Source organism: Euprymna scolopes, chromosome 32, assembly GCF_053919585.1.
Source record: "Euprymna scolopes isolate OS-2025 chromosome 32, ASM5391958v1, whole genome shotgun sequence".
NCBI classification, from domain to species: Eukaryota; Metazoa; Mollusca; class Cephalopoda; order Sepiida; family Sepiolidae; genus Euprymna; species Euprymna scolopes.
Genome location: NC_136513.1, coordinates 62,913,295 through 62,934,890, shown reverse-complemented (window position 1 = coordinate 62,934,890; position 21,596 = coordinate 62,913,295). Strand labels below are relative to the sequence as shown.

The 21,596-nt window shown below is 39.7% G+C and overlaps 2 protein-coding genes across 7 annotated transcripts in view; one reads left to right on the top strand and one right to left on the bottom strand.

The window, feature by feature from the left end:
* LOC145256387 (ribokinase-like) overlaps nucleotides 1-21,596 on the bottom strand; it is a 212,233-nt gene that overhangs the window by 79,273 nt on the left and 111,364 nt on the right. For 2 of the 4 annotated variants that reach the window (XM_080115236.1, XM_080115235.1), the window contains exon 2: nucleotides 12,109-12,241. In XM_080115236.1, coding sequence (XP_079971362.1) covers nucleotides 12,109-12,150 — 42 coding nt within the window. In that variant the 5' untranslated portion in view covers nucleotides 12,151-12,241. Of the gene's footprint in view, nucleotides 1-12,108; nucleotides 12,242-13,517; nucleotides 13,627-20,866; nucleotides 21,013-21,596 lie in introns of those variants that run through there. The other 2 variants (XM_080115234.1, XM_080115233.1) reach the window with 2 other exon arrangements.
* The window catches only part of LOC145256389 (cyclin-dependent kinase 2-interacting protein-like), a 161,014-nt gene continuing 152,881 nt past the window's right edge, over nucleotides 13,464-21,596 (top strand). The window contains exon 1 of one of the 3 annotated variants that reach the window (XM_080115239.1): nucleotides 13,464-13,666. In XM_080115239.1, the coding sequence (XP_079971365.1) occupies nucleotides 13,573-13,666 (94 nt within the window). In that variant the 5' untranslated portion in view covers nucleotides 13,464-13,572. Of the gene's footprint in view, nucleotides 13,667-21,149; nucleotides 21,306-21,596 lie in introns of those variants that run through there. The other 2 variants (XM_080115237.1, XM_080115238.1) reach the window with 2 other exon arrangements.

Below are 21,596 nucleotides of genomic sequence, written 5' to 3'. Positions count from 1 at the left end.
GATTTTATTCCATGCATGATTTGTTGTTTTTTTTTTATTTTATTTCTATCCATGAGGTTATTTAATTTTCTTTCTATTTCCATCTCTTTAGATGTAGAGGGTTTATCTTTTGTCAGAGTTTGTGTCTTTGATGAAATGTTTTTCTTTTTTTTGTTTGGATTTTTTTTAGTATTTGGAATCTGTTTTGAGTGTCTATTATTTGATTTTCTTTTCTGGGGAGTTCTTTATTTGTTATTTTATCATTGCTTATATATTTATTAGTTTCTGACGATTGTTTTTTTGTTGTCTTTTTTTTGTTTCTATGGTATTTTTTTAATGTTTCGGTTGTAGATGGAATCTTACTTTCTTTGTTTGGATTTGTTATTTCTATTGTTTTTCAAATCCAGATTTGAGTATTTTTCTTTTAGGCTATTTTGAAATTCTGGCTTTAATGTTTAACATAATTAGTTTGTTTATCAGTTCCTTATGCTGTTCATGTATTCATTATGTTGGTTTAATTGTCTTTCTTGTCATCTCAGCATATATGTTGTTTTTCAAGTACATATCAACTATTTTTCTGGCTTCTGGCAAAGTTGTGTTTTTGTACTTTGCTTCCATTATATCTTTTTCTTTTTTTATATGTTTTACATATTTTAGAGAAGACCGAATAATCTTCTCTGCAGTCAGTGCATTTCACCTCATTTATGCATCCTTTGGTGTGGTCTGGCTCTCTGTTGCCGCATTTTTTACATATTCTTTTTCCTTTACAAACTTCTTTATGATGTCCATATTTTTGACAGTTGAAACACCTCAACGGAGATGGAATGTATTGATCTACTTTTACATAGCCAATCTTGATTTATTTGGGTATTGTTGGTGTAGTAAAAGTTGTAGTTATTGTGTCTTTTTATGTTATTATTTTATTGTGTCTTTTTATGTTGATATGGATGTGAGTTATAATCAGGATTCGGTTCTGGGGTTCGGGAAGGAGTGAGTCACTCTCTCGACAACAGCACGTTTCTGCCCTCTTCTTTTCCAATCGACCACACCTGGCCTCTCGCCACCAATGTCACATGGCACAATCCGAACGTCAGCAATACAAAATTCTTTTCAAGAGAAGATGTTCACGACTCTTTTCTCTGCTGCCCCAGGGAATTTTTCCCTGCTTTTATATCCTCCTATCTAGAAATAAAAGGAAGAGACAGGAAAAAAATAATAGCTTCTCCCATCATGCTCTGCCTTCCCAAGATGCCCTTCGCGTACACAAATGCGCTGGCCATCCTTTCCTTCTTCTTTCCCAAAGAGCGATGCAGATACGCCCGGTACGTTTCTTTCTTTTTTTTTTCTTCTTTTCTAACCATATACTCAACACGCCCCCTGATCTTTGAGATCAATAAGACACTTCATAATACTTCATCCAAGCAGGCCTCCTCCTCTCACGTTGAGGCCTCTGGGGGACAACTACTTGGGGGTTGACGTTTTAAGGTTCACTACAGACATTTTCGTCCAGTTGTAAAGAACACAATGTGGGGCTAAGTCGAATTGGGGTGCATCGTTAGCTTCTTGGTGGATATCGACTTCCTCCTCTTCACTGCCATCACTACGCACCGGCAGGGTTACACGACGCAGGTCTAGGATATGCCGGGGAACGCCATTCACCATTACGTTGTCCTTTGACTGGGTTCCCGTTACAACACCCCTCCCCCAGCGAGTGGTACATTTTGCATTGGGGGGCTTTACCCACACCTCCTCACCCACTTTAATGGTAGCTTCTTCACCCTCAATTCCTACCGTTTTGTTGCACAGATGCTGCCACTTATATGCAAAGATGGCTCTATGAGGCACAGTTGTCTCATCTCAGGTTTTCGGTGAGATTTTGTACCAAAACACCGCCTCCATGGGTGAAATGTTGCTTTTTTCCATAGCAGCCTTGATGGTGCGATGATTTCTCTCCACTATCCCATTGCCACTTGGCCGATACGCTGCCCTAAAAAATTTAAAGGCTTCTGATCGGAAAGCGGGGCCATTGTCCATTAGCAGTTCCTCAACCGGCCCTCTTTCCAAAAATATTTCTTCGATGACCCCTCCGATTGGCCATGCAGCTTCTGCCCTGCTCTCTCTCCATATAGCAAACTTCCCCGGTTCACAGTCGGCCATCGACAGATACAGCTTATGGCGATAATGGGTCACATCAATGGCCAATCGCTTCCAGTCCTCTGCAATGTGTAACTCTCCTGCTTCATGTCTGGATGGTTCGGGGTCTATCGATTGGCACTCCTGACAGTGCTCCACTGCCTCCCTGACCTTCTTCTCAGTGGTTTCCGGGTAAACCTCTCTTGCCAGGAATAACGTCCATTCTCGACCAAAGTGGTGCATTTCGTGTAACTTTTTAACTTCCTCTCCTGCACAGCATACTGAGGAAACCTCCTTTCTCTCTTGCAGCCAGGCCTTCTTTACCCGTGTCATCGAATCTGCCTTGTTCTTTTCTGATGGGAATAACTTTAACTGGAATTCCGTTATCAAATCTGCAAGTGCTCCAAGCCTTGATCAGCATTTCTGCAGCACCTCTAGTCCTAACTCTCTTATCGCCAGTCGCTGCTGACCTGATCCATGAAACTACCGTTGCCGAATCGGATTTGATTTCAATTGTTTTCAATCCCCACTTCAGGGCTAGATTGATTCTTTTCATAGTGGCCTCCAGTTCGGCTACGTTGATATGGGAATAGTCGTTTTTCTTCCTTAACCACGCCGCATCTTCCACAGTTACGTCTCCCATCTCTAATACGACACCCAAAACCAGACTGCTGGCATCACACCAAATCACCCCCGCGTCTCTGCCACTGACGTATCATTCCTCCTTTACTGGGTCTTCTTTCATCACTCTCGCGATGATTTCCTGTAGCATGTTCGTGACCTCCTTCGTCACACGGCTCTTCCAGCCATCAATGTCTGTTTGTCGTTTAATAAAGCTGCACGCTATCCTGAGCCAGCCGGCGATTGGATAGTGTCCCACCAGTCTCCCGCAGACCGAGAAGAGTTCTTGTTTTGTCAGGACGATTCCGATTTCGGGTATTGCATTCCCTCGTCTAAAGACAAGGCTTCCTTTGCCATCTTGGCATAGTTTCAACCCCAACACCGCTCCTCCATCCAGGGACTCTGCCGGTTTTGCAGTCAACCCATACCTCGCAACATGGCGTCTCACCTTCTCTGCTGTCACCTCTGCTTCCTCCACGAGAATGTCATCAATGTACGAACTAGTGGCCTTGTCCACTGTACAGTCTTGACTCAGCACCGTCTTCAGCACGGCAGTCATAATTTTGGAGGCTGAGCTCAGCCCAAAGCCTAACCTCGTCAGGCAATACAACTTCCCCTTATACTGGACCAATTGATGTTTCCAAAGTTTTTCATCTACATGGATCTGGAGATAAGCCAACTTCAGGTCGACAATCTTAGTGGCCTGCTTCATTCTCCTGCACTTCCTCATCACCTCTTTGCATACATCAATCCCCTTTCCAGTGTGGCAGGCTACGTATCTGTTTAATTCTCTGAAATCCAGTACTGGTCTAACTTTATTCTTTGTGGGTTGAACAACCGCCAGTAATGGTAGCACTCCTTTTTCTTCCCCTGTCCACGGTTTCAGAATTCCCTCCTCTATCCATCTCTCCACTTATTCCCCGAATCCTTTTCTTATTTCTCCTCGCAGTGTTTTCTCATAGCAGCTTACTTTGTTTCGTAGTTCCTGAGGCCCGGAGATCCATTTCCATTCCACCGTCCATCTCTCACCATCGAACCTTGCCAGGAAATCCTCGTCCTTGATGCAGCAAGCCTCTGGTTTTTGTGTTCTGATATTTCTATCACCTTCCACTCCTGCCATTCCTACTGCGCTGAGGCGTCCAAAAGTTACTTGGCCCCCTCTCAACGTAGTGCCCCCAGTTGGTTGATCACACTTACACCTAAAACCACATCAACATCACCAACCAGACGATCCAACACCAGGGCTCGTAGTCCAATAGGCACACCTTGCACCAGTACTTCTACTGTTGTCTCTCCCAAGCATTTCACCTTCCTGCCATCCACAGTCTTAATACTCCTGGTTCCGCTCCATGATCTAGCGACATTCTTCGTTACTAACGTTGTGGTGCAGCCTGAGTCAACAAGGGGCATGGCTCTCTTCCCATTGACTACTACCGGTAATTGAGGCAACGCTTCGTTGTGCGCCATTTCCACATAGAAGGGGGAACCACTGGCGCAATCGCTCCTCTTCACTCGTTTCCCTGGTCCCGTGCAGCAACGCAATAGCAGCTAATGTGCCCCACTCATCCACATCGGTAGCAGATGACCCCCGTTCTCGGCTCTTTGCAGTCCTTTAGCAAGTGAGGACCCTGGCACCGGAAGCACTTAATAGCAGGCTTCCCCTCCTGTCGCCTCACTGCCTGTCTCTCGTCATTCAAGTGGGGCCTCATGCACTTATTTCCACTTACAGCTGCAGCCACGATTGAGCCCTTGACATTCTTGACTAGGACTCTGGTGTGGACCAAGAGACCGTCCACTTCCATCATATTGATCTCAGTGATTCTCTGTATGTTCGCGGAGATTTCTTGTGGGAAGCCATTCACTAGGTATAGCTTTACCGTCATCTCCAGACTCCTCCCCACGTAAGCAGCCGATCCTACCAGTCTCCTGATCTTTGCAGCAAAGACGTCAACAGACTCGCCTGTCCACCTCAAACTTGCAAGCTAGCCGAGTGCTTCAAATGGACTCTCGGCGAAAGCCAATTTCAGTCTTTGCTCCACTGAGGCAAGGTCTCCCTTATCTTCATCGCGCATCTGCTGGTAAATAGTGAGGGCTTCCCCCTCTAAGTAGAACAGTAGTAGGGTGACTACGTCTTTGATTTTTTGCAATCTTGCCACCATCTTTAATTTTTCCAGCCATTTAATTAGGTCACCCTCCCCAGTGAAGCGTCTCAACATTTGAGTTGAGAGTCTCCAGTCAGCCATGTTAACCTGCTTGACTTGCCGAAATAGCTTCTAGGGTTATAATCAGGATTCGGTTCTGGGGGTTCGGGAAGGAGTGAGTCACTCTCTCGACAACAGCACGTTTCTGCCCTCTTCTTTTCCAATCGACCACACCTGATTCTTTTCAAGAGAAGATGTTCACGACTCTTTTCTCTCTGCTCCCCCAGGGAATTTCTTTTATATCCTCCTATCTAGAAAAAAAAAAAGAAAGAGACAGGAAAAAAATAATAGCTTCTCCCATCATGCTCTGCCTTCCCAAGATGCCCTTCGCGTATACAAATGCGCTGGCCATCCTTTCCTTCTTTCCCAAAGAGTGATGCAGATACGCTCGGTACGTTTCTTTTTTTTTTTTTTTTCTTCTTTTCTAACCATATACCCCACACACTCCTTGTTTTTTCAATTCGGTTTTTAATTCTTCCTCTGTTGCTAATGATACCTCATAGCTTCAAATTACTCCTTTTGAAGTGTTTAGTCTTTTATGAAAATTCTACAGTTTAAGTAGAGATTGGGCATCTTTAAAATTAGTTCCTCCAACTAGCAAATTTCCGTCTTATTTTTTAAATTGTTTTTGGCTTGCTTTTTGCTGATAATATCTTTTCTAATTGAAAAGGTGAGAACTCTCCAATCTTTTCTTTTCTATTAACTCAATAACTATGAATCTTGGGAAGTTTCCTTTGCATATAGATGGTATAGTTTTCCTAGTTTTGGATCTTTTTTCATCATCTGAGAAACTACTCTAATAACTCTGACCCCTCTAGATCAGTCATTAGAATAGTTTCTTTTAAGGGTTTTGAGGAGAAGTATTTGTTTTTTTCAGCCATGTATTTTGGGGTTTACTTTTTATCAACAACGCTCCCTACCAACATAGTAAGGTGGAAACCCATTCACGGGATTATGTGGAGGATATACTCTTTTGGTACGGAGTTCTCAAGCACTTTCTATTTCATGTCCATTATATCATCAAAAATACAGTGTTGAGTTCTTGTCCTTCCAATTGATTGACTCTTGCCACCATCTTCCAGCTTTTACTTGGTTTGCCTCTCCAACCACCCATCTAGCCAAAGTAAGAGTCGAAGTGATGTGTTGCGGTGCCTAGACTTCTATGCGCCCAGATCTAGGTCAGGTTAATCACCAGGCTCACATCCTAAAGCATTACGGGTAGCAACCCATGGTTAATTGGTTGCCCTATTGAGGGATTTTTACCCTCTGCAGAGAGGTAGTCGGCTTATTCTGATGCTCTTACTGACAGGGCAAAAAAAAAAAAAGTTTTATACTTCAAGTTGTTTACATCTTCCTTTATTCATGGGTTATGATTTATTGATTTTATAGGATAAGGTGAAGATAAAGGTAAAGACTTGTAGTGGATTATGCTATTTTTATTCCTGGCTCTGCAAAACATGATTTAGCTCTGCAAGGGAAAGGGTTTATAATATTCTTGATTGGTGTGTTTTAAGTAGCTAGTAGGTAAGTGGAGGTGGAAAAAGAAAAAAGAGAGGCAGGGGGCTGTTGTTTTTGTTTTGGGCTTTGCAAAACATGATTTAGTTGAGCAAAGAGTTAAAAAAAAAATGTGTTGATGTAGGTGCATTTGAGTCAGGGAGCCATCTTCAGACAACCTGATCTGGTTGCACCTGTATGGACCTGATTTTCTCCCTACTATACTAAGAAAACATGCATGTGATGTAAAATGGAGGAGGGGGGGGGTTCACCTCAAATACACAACCGGAATGTTCAAATAAGATTATCGCTACAGTCCTCTGTCTCTTCTCTCTCGTTGCCTTCTCTCCTGGCTGATCGGGAATCATCTCCCAGCACCCAGAAATGAACATCGTTTTATAGGTTCCATCTTCACGCACACACGAGATTATGCAAGAACGGACGAAATAAAAATGCTGGCCGCCATGTTTGTTCTTCCTTTTCTTCGCCTGAACTCACTCGCTGAGCCCACACGGTAAGACTTCTCTTTCTTGCTTCTAACCACATACCTCCCTGATCTCAAGATCACATTTCATAGTCTCTCATCCACTGTGGCGGTCGCCTCTCTCTACTTGGCCTCTGAGGTGTCTCGTCCTCCTCCTGTGGCTGCACACTCCCCTCCACTGCTTCGCCCTCAACTGGTCTGACGTCGAGAATGTGCCTCGGGACTCCTCCCACCACAATGTTGTTACTAGTGTTCCTCCCAGTCACGCGACCTCTACTCCATTGTGTGGTGCAGCCCCGAGTTTAATTGTCCCTGTGGCCTCTACTTCTCGGCTTGCCGGCTCCACCCTGGGATGTCTCCAGGAATATGCAAACATTGACAGTTGCGGGACCGTCTCTGGTACTTGTCCCAGTTTAGGCAACATGTTATACCAGAAGACGGCTTGCTCAGGTGAGGTGCCTCCTCTTTCCGCAACTGCCTTTATGGTGCGGTGGTTTCTCTCTACGATCCCGTTGCCACTAGGTCTGTAGGCAGCTCTGAAAAATTGTTGGATCTTCCATTTCTTCAGTACTTCTGTCACTGCTACTGACTTGAACGCAGTCCCGTTGTCGGTTAACAACTCTTCCACGGGGCCTCGCTCCAAAAACACCTCATCAAGGATTGCCGCTATTTCATTGCCTGTTCCTCCACGTAGCTTCTTCCATAGGGCAAATCGCCCGGGCCCACAGTCAATCATGGTCAGGTAAAGTCCACCCCTGTAATGGGTGACATCGCATGCCAGTCTCTCCCAGGTCCCACTCACCTCCAATTGGCCAGCTTCATGCGTGCTTGGAGCAGGATCAATCGACTGACATCTGTTACATGTCCTGACCACTTGCCTCATCTGCTCCTTGGTGATCCTCGGGTCGACTTTTTTCACTAAGTACCAAGTCCTCTCTACCCCCATATGGTGCAAATTGCGCAGTTCTCGCACGCCAACATCATCTAGATCCGATGCAGCAACAACATATGTAGTCCCCATTTCAAAGCCAGATTGACTCCTTTTATTGTTGCGTCTAATTCCACCACATTGATGTGGCTGACGTCATTCTTTTTCCTCAACCAGGCTGCATCTTCTGCAACTACTCCTCCAATTTCCAAAACGACCCCTGTTGCAATGCTGCTCGCATCACACCACACGACTCCATCCAATGTTCGCGGTATGTTCCATCTTCCCCGGACTGGGTCTTGCCGTTCTGCTTCTTTCAGGAGCTCTTCCATCATGGCGACCGTTCTTTCTCCCACCTTATCATTCCAACCTCGTCCTTCGGCGTGTCTCTTTATGTAGCTGCATGCTGGTCTAAGCCAGCTAGCAATGGGGTAATGTCCGATCAACTTTCCGCATATGGAAAAAAGTTCACGTCTGTTGAGCTCCTGCTTCAGTTGTGGGATCTCGTTTCCCCTGCGAAACTCTAGGCTGCCTGATGCACCTCGTTTCAGTTTTAGACCCAAAGCAGCCCCTCCGTCTAATTTTTCCGGCTCTTTGGCGACCAACCCGAACCTCTTCAAATGAGCCACCACCTCCTTGGCAGTTACCACAGTTTCATTCACCAGAATGTCGTCTATGTATGAGCTCACTACCCCATCTCTCTTTCCCATTGTCTCCAGAATCTTCCTGAGGATAGTTGACATAATCTTGGGTGCCGAATTTAACCCGAACCCTACTCGTGTAAGGCAGTAGGTTTTGCCTTTGTACTTGACTAACTGATATTTCCAGAGCTTCTTGGCAACATGGAGTTGCAAATAGGCAGATTTTAGATCTACCAACGTAGATGTGCCATTCATCTGCCTCCATTCCCTAATGGTCTCACTGCACACATCTACGGTGTCACCTCCCGTATGGCACTTAACATGGCCGTTCAGCTCTTGGAAATCCAGGACCGGTCTTACTTTCCCTTTAGTTGTTTGCAGAATGGCCATCAACAGCAAAATGCCCGACTCCACATCATCCGTCCAAGACATCAGTATCCCCTCCTCAATCCATCGATCGACTTCCTGCTCAAACTCCTTTCTTGCCCCTCCTCTGAGCGAATTTGTGTAGCACACCACCCTGTTTGTCAGCGATGGCGCTTGATGTTTCCATGCCCACTCCACCGTCCACTGCTCTCCGTCGAATTCGGCTTGGAAGTCCTGATCTTTGATCGACAATTTTCTTTCCTCCCCGGCCTTGTTGATCCCTCTGGGGGCGTTCTCCGTCACCGCGCACTCAGCTAGTCCGAACCTCACATTGTCACATGTGATGGTAACACCTCCAAGGCGGCATATAACATCCATTCCAATGATGGCTTCGACGCCAGGCACCAGGCGATCAGTGACAATTGCATAGACCCTCATCCGACGTTCAGCAATATCAATAGTGACGGTCTTCCTCCCTCGACACTTCACTCGCGACCCATCGAATGCCACTACTTCACCCTTCCCTTTCCATCTTCCGACCAGGGTAGTGTGCACCATGGTAGTGGTGCAGCCAGTGTCAATCAGGGCCATAACTTCCCATCCTTCCACCGCAATCTTCTGTTTGGGCATCTGCTGCGGGTGCGCCTCTATTCTCGAATCGGGGCGGCCGCTGGCGCGTTGGCCTCCCCTCGCCAGTTTCCCGAACTTGTGCATTTTACCGCTAAATGGCCTCTTCAATTGCATTTGTAACACACTGTCCATTGTAAGAACTTCCTGCAGTATCTTCTCATGTGTGGTCCCCCGCATTCGAAGCATGCGATCCCCAGGTTTGGCAGATTCCTGCCCACATCCTGCTGTACCGTTGCTGTCGTTCCTCCAGGCTCCGTGGGCTGGGTGCTCACCAAGATTTTTGCAGTTCTAAGCAGCTCACTCACATCCAGCATCTCCACTCCCGGTACCTGCTGCAACCTTTTCGATATTTCTTCCGGGAACCTGGTAACAAAAGTCATCTTGACTACGTGATTCGTGGCATGTCCCCTAATGCCCGACAACTCAACCAATCTCCTTATCTCATTCGCATAGACATCCACAGATTCACCAGTCCACCTCTTCTCTTTCAACTTATTAAAGGCCTCGAAAGGCCCCTCTGCGAAAGCTTCGATCAGTCGACCCTTGATGGCGTCTGCGTCACCCTGTTCCCGCTCGCTGAGCTCCAAATAGAGGGCCAGTGCGTCCCCTTCCAGAAACAGTGGTATTACTGCGGCCACATCATCCAGCTTCTGAATCCTTGCTACAAGGTCCACTTTTTTAAGCCACGCCACCACATCACCGTCGGCATTAAAAGGCTTAATCATGTTGCTTAAGCCTGCGTTGGCCATTGCCAAAATAGCTTGATGTAAAATGGGGGAGGGGGGGGGTCACCTCAAATACACAACCGGAATGTTCAAGTAAGATTATCGCTACAGTCCTCTGTCTCTTCTCTCTCGTTGCCTTCTCTCCTGGCTGATCGGGAATCATCTCCCAGCACCCAGAAATGAACATCGTTTTATAGGTTCCATCTTCACGCACACACGAGATTATGCGAGAACGGACAAAATAAAAATGCTGGCCGCCATGTTTGTTCTTCCTTTTCTTCGCCTGAACTCACTCGCTGAGCCCCCACGGTAAGACTTCTCTTTCTTGCTTCTTACCACAGTTGATTTGGCCCTAGTTCTCTTCAAACTCTACAACAAATGCCTTAATGAATCTTACTTCCCTGATGGCTGGAAAATTGTCTCTGTGGTACCAATATTCAAGAATTCTGGTGAAAGAACTGACCCACTCAATTATAGCTTTATTTTCTTTTTCTTTCTTTGCTAAAATGCTAGTCCACCATCTTGTAACCACTAAACTTCTTTCTGACCAACAGTATGAATTTAGGAAAGCCTGTTCTACTGTAGATATTCCAATGATCATCTCTGAACACGTATACCATGCACTGGAAAAGGTAGGGGAAGTTTGATGTATCCAAAATTTGACAAGTGCTGGCATGAAGGCCTTTGCATGAGAATTAAATAATATGCTTAATTAAATTATTACTAGATGAATGATTAATATAATAAAATCCTTCTGAGACAAAAAAAAAAATCCAGGTTGTCTTTGATGTTGTACATCGAAACAACATGCAATTTGGGTGTACCTAGTGGTTGATTCTTGAACTTTTATTGTTCCTGATATTCATAAACGACTTCCCTGATGAAATTGTGTTTGAGATAGATATATTAGCTGATGACACCATAACGTGTGGAAAAAAATAAATATGCACATATCTGAAACCTAAGGAAATGACCTCCAGTCTGTAGCAGCATGGGGATGCCAATGGATGTTAAAATTTAATGCTACTAAGACAAAACTCTTTTCCTTTAACAATTACAAAGAACCTTTCCAACTATGGATAAAAAAACAGTAGATGAGAGTTCATCATTCAAACTCTTCAGTCTAACATTCATCGCCAACATGACAAATGCATAGAATATATTGTCAAGGATACCAGAGAGACTTCTACTCTAATAATTTCTTTTCTTAAACTGCTAGCCCCTAGAATTCCTTCATCGTACCCTGGTTCCAACTGTATTAACATGCAGAAATTTAAGTGCAATGTGAACTGCTGCTCAACTCCCTACTCAGAGTATAATTGTAGGCATGATCCCTAATTTACAGTAGCTCTTTAGATTTCAGTGGCAGTTTGCCTTGTGGGGGAGGGTAAATATGATTAAAGATAAAAATACTATCCTAAAATAGAATGTCTTTAGCAATGTTATTTGTAAACATTCATATGATCAAACACTGAAACACCAGTTGACAGTGAACAAACTCTTGTACTCATTATTGAAATAACAATTCTTCACTCGACAAACTTGGTGTAAAATGTAAAACAAATAATAATGTCCTCATGATCTTTATTATTTACAGTGAAATAGTTTTGACAATTTATTATAACCATGGCTTAGTATGAAAAATAAAATAACAGTAAAAATTGCACGTTATAGCAATGTAGAAAATATAAATCAATCAGGAATAGGTAATATAAATCAATCAGAAATGGAAGATAGCTCCAAATTTTATGATTAATAAAATTATAGTAAATAATGTTTTCTTTTGCTTTTGCTTATGCAGTATTGCAACTTACCCTTATTAGTAACTGTTATGCATTTAAAAAATATGGGTAAAAAGCTGTAAAAAGAGTTTATAAAATTTTGATGAAAAACTGTAAATACTTACCCTACCAATCATTGCTGATTTGGCACCAAGTCGTTGGGCCATAATGCACTGGTTGGCTCCTTTGCCTCCAAAACTTTTCTTAAATTTCTGACCATGGATGGTTTCCCCCGGCTGTGGGAAATCCGTGCAGTAGCTATAATTATGAACAACATACAATTACTCATGAGTCATCTGCCAATGCTTTACCATTTCTATTCTTATTAATTTAATTTCTATTTTATTATCAAGTTATAAAGTAAAATGGTGCAGTTCCTTTTTACAAATGTCAAGTGTGATACAGACCCCACAACAATATTTTACTCCCTTTGATCAAAATGAAATGTATTAATCCAAGTAATTTATAATTTTAAAATATATATGGGAGTTTATCTCCAAAATTATAAAAGTTTGTGAACAAATACATAGACAGGACAAACAAATAGACAAAGACTACAACTATTATTTAAACTAAGAGATGTTTATTATTCTATAAAAATAAATAACATCAATAATAAGCAAAATGTTATACGAAAAGTGAGCAATATTTATCACATTTTCTGCTTATTCATTTATATTATTTTGTATATCATGAATTATTCAATTTTTAATGTTTTATCAAGATCAAACTTTAAAAAAGCAAAAACAAAAAAAATCAAACAAGCTTCATTTTGCTCCTATTCATTTCTAAACAATTGAAATAAAAATCATTAAATGGTCAAGAATTCAAGGTTCAATGTTTTAAATTTTTGTCAGAGATGGATAGGAATGTAGGGAGAGAAAAGAGAGGGAGAGAAAGAGATGGGAATAGAGAAATAGTTGAGGAGGTAGGGAGAATGATAGGATGGAAGAGAAATAGATCAGGAGAGAGAGATAGGGAAGGAGGGTGAACGATAGGAAGAGAAGAAGCAAGATAGACTGCTATATATGGCGGAAGAGAGATAAGCAGAGAGGGAAGATGGAGGTGGAGAAGAAGAGAGAAATACATAAATAACTGATAAAAAAAAATGAGAAAAACATTTGGGTTAAAATCTCTGAAGACAATTTCACCTAAAAAAAGAAAAATATATATCTTTTCTATATTTAGAAAAATTATTTTAGATTGTAAGTAAAATAAATTAATTTTGAGTTAAATGTTGAGTTCTTAATTTTTTAATCTCTAAGATGGTCATACTTTGCAGTTGTCATTTTTAACGATTATTGCTTTGTAGACAATGTGTGACAAAGAGAATTTTGTTTCAGCAAGCAAAGTTAGTTGACTAGTTTGTTTCAGCAAGCAAAGTTAGTTGACTAGTGGCTGTTATTGAGATTGGTTAGCAGAACTAATGCAAAGGAGAAAGAAAAAGAAAACAGGGATAAGTCAAACAGAAGAATAAGGAAAAAGAAAGGAAATTTCCCATCTGTTGAAAATGAAGCCCAGGAATAAATATTACCCGTCACAGATTTGGCTGTTAAACATTTTCCTCTCATGACTAAAGTACCCGAAGAATGTACTGCATCGACTCATCGACGAAGACTTATATACTATTTTTTTCATCAAACTTTTATCTGGATTACCCCCACCATGTCACGCATCGATCGTGTAAGTTATACTTTCTTTTGCACACTGTTTTCCAAGGTTAAATGAAACTATTTTTCTTTCTCTGTTCATTTTGATATAAGCTAGATCCCGCTACCCTCATTTGTCTCTCGCTCTATTCTTTTTTTTTGTTTTGTTATTTTTTTGCATAATATTCGCCATATCATTTGCTGTTAAATAAATATTTTTATATTTACACTTTGCTCATTTTGCATTGTCTCTTGCATGCTTGTTCTGTTTATCTTTCTTTACACAGGCCCTAAACTGGAGAAAACCCTTTCCCCCATGTTCTGCTGTTAATTTGGAACCCAGGGGCCTTACGAGCCATATCCCAGATTTATGTATATGCTATCATGGTCCCCAATGAAAGCAGAGTATGACACCATTCATTGTAAATTTTAACAAGTATTTTAGGTTGAAAATGTACAATTCCAGTCTAAGAGATTGAGGTAAAATCAAAGATATAGAAAAATGAAAATAAAATAAATTTCAAATTCCAAAATGTAGATTTTGGTAGCAAAATTAAATTAAATCCAACCGTCATGTGTCCGACATATGTCAAAAGGTAAAAGATTGTTAAATAATTTCATTAAGAGATTGTTATAGACAAACAATAAAGAAGACATGTTAGACAGCAGATTAAATATTGCTGCTATGTAACAGAAAAATGCACAAACTATTCCTTTATAAAAGATTTTTAAAAGGAGGGGGGGCATAAAACACAAACTAAAGACTTACACTTTTTCCTGTGGCCAATGTGTTTACTAGGATTCCCAAATGGCTAACAAGGACAAAATCCAGTTTTACTTCTCAACCATGTGGTGGTTATGAGAATTAACACCAGAATCTTGTGTTCACAACAATATTTAATAGTCAAACAGTTTTTAACTAAGCATAACTCTGGCTTAAAAAACAGTTTCTCTCCAAAACAGATTAGTCAGGATATACCAATATAAATTGTATATACTTCCCCAAGACTTCAAAAGATGCCTCCATGAAACATCTATACAAGCGCAAAGGAAACCACTAGGCCTACAATAACAATCAGAGAATATTTCTGCTATCCATTGTAGGCAGAGTATTGCTGAACAGAGTCCTAGTTCATTTCGAAAAAGACCTCTTATCATAGAACCAATGTGGATTCTGCAAAGATTGCAGTACTACTGATATGATGTTTGCTGCCAAGCAGTTCCAAGAAAAGTGCCAAGAACAAAATGTGCATCTTTACTCCACCTATGTTGATCTGACCAAAGCCTTTGACAATGTAAGCAAATGCCTCTGGAAAATCATGACAAAGTATGAGTGTCCTATAAAATTCATCACTATTATACATCAGTTTCAGGATGGTATGCTGGGGAAACCACTGACGCTTTGAAATCACAAATGGAATAAAACAGGAGTGCTTTTGGCTCCCAATCTGTTCAGCCTCATGTTCTCTGCAATGCATCAGCATCATGATAAGCACTTACAAAGATGCTGCTGTGAGCATTAGAATCAGGTATAAATTTGATAGATCAGTTTTAACTTCAGAAGGCTACAAGCAAAATTCAGGGCTGCAACAAACACTATCAATGACTTTCTATTTGCTGATAACTGTGCCCTTTACCTCTGAGGCAGACATGCAGCGCAACACAAAAATATTCTCAGAGGCATGTGACAACTTTGGTCTAGCAGTGTTGCCAATTGAGAGCTTCAAAACTCGCTGGATCAGGGAAAATAAATCTCCAGAAAATTGCTGGATTTATAACTTTTTGCCAGTGATGCCATCTGAAATTTTCAAAAACCGCTAATCCGAAACAAAAGATCTCCAAAAAAGAAAAACACTATTTTAACTTCCTACCCAATATAAAAATATTATGAATACACAAAATATTTCGTGTTTTTTTCACTATATATTTTTGGAATTATATTGAATGGTGCCACATTTTATCAGCTAGTTTTTTGGAGAGGGTATATTTTGTTTGCAAGAAACAAATCATAAAAAAATCAGTGTTATATAATATCACAATAATAATGTATTTAAATATTAAATATTGACGAATAAATTCTCCGCAAATATCAGAAAAATTAATGTTTGCAAAATAAAATTTTTTTTTTTAAATCCACAAAACGCAGGCACCAAATACATGAATTGATAGATTTTAGAACCATTCTAAAGGAGAGTGGAGAGGGTAGGTAAAAATGGCACAAGTGTATAAATTGGAAAAATAGCACAAGATGGAAATTTTGCAAGTTTATAAATGTCTTGGAGAATATATAGGGAAACATTAAGTTAATCAAATTAAAAAAATTTTTTTTATCTATATTTAAAAATAGATTAAGACCCTTAGCTATACCCCTCCAAAAAATGAGATTCTGCTTTTTTAGGCAATTATGTGTGAATACAAAAAAAATATTTTAGAATCTAAAGTAGGAGATTCTTTTTCATATAAATTTTTATTAAAATGATCCCTAATTTCTTTGTCATACTAACTTTTGAGATAGGTAACTAATTGTAGAGAAAAAGGTAACGACCGATGTTTGAGTTCATGACAGTGATGGGGGCATAGGTCAAAACTCTTCTTCCTAACAAGAAAAATAAAAAGAAATATCAGTAAATAGTAAGAACTCGGGAACAAATTCTAAAAATCTAAATAAATTTTATTTAACCAGACATCATTTTTATAAATGGGAGATGTGTGATTTGGATTCAATCCTGTATGTTTGTGATCTCCCCAGAACATGAATAAAGCTGGGAAATATGCATTTTTTATAAGACGAAAGTTCAGAATTATATTCCAAGTGCAAAAATAATATTTGTGTAATTGTAAAGATATTAGCTGGAAATCTTTCATGACTGAGGAAATTGTTATTATCAACGTATTTTATGAAGAAATGCCACAAATAAAAGTATACAAGGAAGGTAAGAGTTTTGCAAGAAAAAATATTTTTCTTTGTTATTTGAATGAGTTTCATTGGCAAACGATTGAGTAATTTATTCATTGCAGGCTTTTGGACAGAGTCCAACAGGTGTGATAATCATGGGCAGCGGTGATGGTGACTTGTTGAAACATTGTCTGGACTGATTTGTTTTTGGCACATCAGAATTTTCTAGAATATTCTGGCTTGTTTACTGTCTACATGCATGAATAGACAAAAAATATAGTCCCATGGATTTATGTATAAAATGGATGTGTCCACAACCATGATTTTACGCACTGATAGAATTGCATGGGTGAACGGTGACAAAACCAAATTGTTCCTGAAATGAATAAATTCCAGCCGAATACATTCCTCTGATTATATGACGAGTGATTTGATTTAGTTGGTCACTACATAATCTTTTATATCTGTCTAACTCCAAGTCTAACTTGCAATGTTGTAACACAACACATAATCATCTTAAAAAGTAAAACATACAGAATTTATCTTCCATAGCAAAAAAAAAAAGAAATGCTTAACAGTCTTGAGTCCTAAACTGTTACAAAGAGCTGGGAATAAGGGTGTTATTTAGATTAAATTGGGCAGAACTTTTTATGCGCATCACCATTCACAATTTTTGTCTCCTCTGAATATTTTAAAAATGAAAAAAGAATTTATGATTTAAATATTTGCCAATTTTACAATATCTTTATTTTTCGTTTATTTGTATTATTTTTTATTTTTCCAAACAAAATTCTTTTGTGATACTTTATCTTTTTTTTCTTTGGTTGATGAAGGCAAAATCCTTTAAGATAGGGTTCAAAATAAACTTCGTGGCCTGGTGGGAGATGTCCTTTTCTCTTCGCTGCAACCTCTATCTCACAGAAGAGATGTTGTGAGTTTGTCTCTGCTTTATCGTTATTTTCATGGAAAGTGTTCGACTGAGCTTCAATCTATGGTCCCCCCTCGCCAAACTTTCACAAGAAACACTAGACTAGCTGAAAACATTATCAATAATTTTCCCCACTCTTTATCTGTGCCTAAACCTAAACATAGATTCCATGATCAAAGCTTCTTTCTTAGAACTGCAAGCCTGTGGAATTGTCTTCCGTTTTCCTGCTTTCCAGCTGTCTATAATATGGTTGTCTTCAAGTCCAACGTGAACAAGTTTCTGATGAGCCGTTTCACTTAAGTTAACAAATTTACCGAACTTCCATTGCTATCGATTACTATATTGTCCTTTTGACTACTCTACACTCTTTAACCCTTATCCTTGAGTGGCCTATCGGCCTTGATAAGTGGTGACGCCTATGTAAAAAAAAAAAAAAAAAAAAAATTAAAAAAAAATGTTACTACCAAGTGACTCTTTTTGGGGTAGCAGAGTTTTCATTACATTAAAGACCGACCTTGTGTTTAACGTCAGATGGTTACCGTGACGGGATAGGAACTCCAACTCTCTGACTGCATCCTCAGCAATTACTGCCTTCCATAGTTGTTGTCGTCTCACCACGTTTTTGGCCAACTAAGCCTCTGGCCGGCTTTGAGTAGGATTGAAACCGCTATCTTCAGACAATGCTCACCTGGAACCGTAGAGATATGTGGTGAGTCGACAACAACTATGTCAACAAGAACATTTCAAATTCCCAGAGCGAATTTTAACTTTCAAATCTTTACTTCAATTAAAATCTGATTTTTTAAAATTAATTTCATTTTTACAAAAAAATAACGGTAAATATAGGGTTACGTAACAACAAAACACCGACCGCTCTAACAACGAATCTGATACTCAAACCGGGGGCAAATTTATCGTTTGCATTGTATTAACTCCTGAACCAACGAACTATTTTCAGCCATTTTACACCTTCTGTTTACGCTACACACGTGCGTGGCAGCATAAATGACAGCTTGCTTCACCTAGCAAACTGCCTGCTATGACGTCCCAATCTTCCACGGAAAATTTAAAATTAGCTGAAAAAGAAATAAAACAAGAAAAGGAAAGCACAAGTTGGGGAGGAGGGAGGTAATTTAATTGTTTTTTTTTTCCTGGAACATAGAATTTTCAAAAAGTAAATTATAGTACTTTTTGGGTGGAAAAAATTATGGACTGACATTTTTTAATGACTTACAATTAAAGAAAAGTACAACAAATTGGGAGGCCATTTTTTTTTTGTCTCACATAGTTTTTAATGGGGTTTACAAAAACATAAGCACCAAACATTTTTATGTTTTTCGTTCTTTTTTTTTTGTGGAAGGGAGATTTACAGAATTTATGTGGCTTAATAGGTGCTTAAAATTTGAAAATTTGGTGCAAGTCTATCATTTATAGACCACAAGTAATCTTTTTTACTATAAAAATCTGAAAAAAATCTTTATAATGTACGTACTTGTCACTGCATGAAAATGTCGTATTCCAAAAATCACGTAAATCGATCAAGTAGTTTTCTTTTATTTAAGAAAATCAAATATTATCAGACATTTTATCGAAGAAAAACTTCACGCCATCTTGTTTTTGAATGATACACTGCTAGCGACACCTATTGGGAATGTTTGGAATATTATATCAGCAAGGGGCAGACAATCGACTTTCCACGCTATAGAAAAAAAACTTGGTTCGGGGAAAACCAGCTCCCTGTTTATTAGAGGGAGTGTCTCGTCTCGAAATGAAAGCTACTGTCTGATATGACGAAGTCGACATTGAACAAGCGTCTAGAGACCACTGGCTCTGGGCCGGTGGTATTTATTTGCTTCCCCACTGAGCAAATTAGGCACAAGGCCGTTTTTTAATGTGGAGAGAGAGGGGGGGAGGGGGGACCAGCTCCCGAGAGGTAGGAAATGGGAGCTGGATAGTAACTGTGGTCTGTAGGGTGATCCCTACATTGACCAAGGTCAGATATGTGGGGTCACCCCCACATATGGTCTGCTAGTCATAGCTTGCAGCATCTGTCGGAACAGATAATACACTTTGATCTTGTCCCCCGTGCCACAGAGGGCCGGGGGCCGGTGGTATTTATTTGCTTCCCCACTGAGCAAATTAGGCACAAGGCCGTTTTTTAATGTGGAGATGGAGGGAGGGGGGGCGGAAAGGGGGGACCAGCTCCCGAGAGGTGGGAAATGGGAGCTGGATTAGTAACTGCTGGTATGAAGGGTTGCCCCTCCAGTGACCAAGGTCAGATATGTGGGGTTACCCCCACATATGGTCTTTGCTAGTCATAGCTTGCAGCATCTGTTGGAACAGATACTACACTTTGAGATATTAAATCCTTTATTCATGTTAAAAATACATTGAAAATGAATAAAAAAAAACTTAGGCACATGGCCAAGTCAAAAGGGGGGATTGTGGGTGTCGTTGGTCATCCTTGTCACTCCAGAACTAAACAAAATCAAAAGTTTCTCCCAGCTAGTATCTTTCACCATAATACCACATCGCGCACGCGCGTAGCGTAAACGGAAGGTGTAAAATGGCTGAAAGTAGTTCGTTGGTTCAGGGGTTAATACTATGCAAACGGTAAATTTGCCCCCGGTTTGGGTCTCAGATTCGTTGTCAGCGACCTCGATTACCTCTAAAAAAGCATATTAGAGCAGTCGGTGTTCTGTTGTTACGTAACCCTATATTTACCCAAATAACAAATAAGATAAAAGAAATCCATAAATTCACAAAGGGACAAGAGCATCGCGCTACCCCCGTGAGGTAAAGGGTTCCGCTCGAAATTCCGTCCAAATTCCCGAGTTCGACAGAAACATTCCAGAGTTCGACAAGATACACCTGAAGAAGGTCGGAGGTTATATCGATCGAAACGTTGTGAAAATCACACTCAAGATGAGAACTATAATAATAAATAATATAAATAAGCAATCCTAATCCTCATCCTAAAAATTCACAAACGTCATATAAAAAACCGCTAAATTGGCAACACTAACTGTTAGGCAGACATAAATGTTTGAAGCCAAATTTTTTAAGAAAAAGGCCAGATTAAAAACTGAAGCCCCACTTTTAGAAACAAAAAGGCTTTTGATTTGTTATATATTTTTTCGACCACGTTTTCGTTTCGTTGTCTATACTGCAAAATGCCCCCTTTGAGTATGTGCTTTTATGGGTTTTTTTTTTTGGGGGGGGGTCTACATTTTCAACTATAAGAAAAATGAAAAATATTAAAGGAAAACATTAATTTAGAAGGGACCTTATTTTGGTTGTCACCGGCGATCCGTCTGCTACACAGTGGGAGCAAACAATTTTGTCTTTACCCTTACAAAAAAAAAAAAAAAAAAAAAAAAATACCATACTAATAATTAAAAACTTCATACCTCATTAAGTCTGTCATAAAACTGCCAACGACAACAACATCCATGTCTGGTTTTTTAAATTAATTTGTGAGGAATAAAAGAAAAGAAAAGATTTTCGTTTTTATCAGCAGGAACAAAAACTTGGCCGCTTACGTATGCAAGCAAAAGTTCACAAAATTATTATCATTTAAACTACTGAAATAAAAGCTTTCAGTGTGAGTTATATAATTCTTTTCTTTTTATGTATTAGGTTTATTTGTTTATTTGAATTTAATTTAATTTAATACATGCTATGTTAATGATTTTATTTGCAAAATTCTACGCGGCTTCATATGTCTTTCACAAACAATAGTTTCTTGTAAAGAAATCGAAAATTTTCATCCCAAAATGCCGAAAAAGAAAAAGAAAAATTCTTTGGTTGATAACGATTCTTCTCTGCGATTATTCACTCCAGTCGTTAGTGAGTTTCTTTTTATTTATTTTACTTTTATTGGCAAATCATCGAAAAAAGCAAACGTGATATTAATGTTTTGAAATGACAAATGTAAAAAAAAAAAAAAAATAATAATAATAATCTGCAGAAAATAAATATTTAAGAAATGTCGGGTTTGTATTACTGTACACATAGATTCGAAAAAGTTGTCAAAAAACAAATATAGAACAAATAAATGTTATCGAAGGCAAGATAAGTTACTTTTCTACCTAACTGGATATATTTTTTGTGTTTTTATTCAGTGTAACATGTTTATTC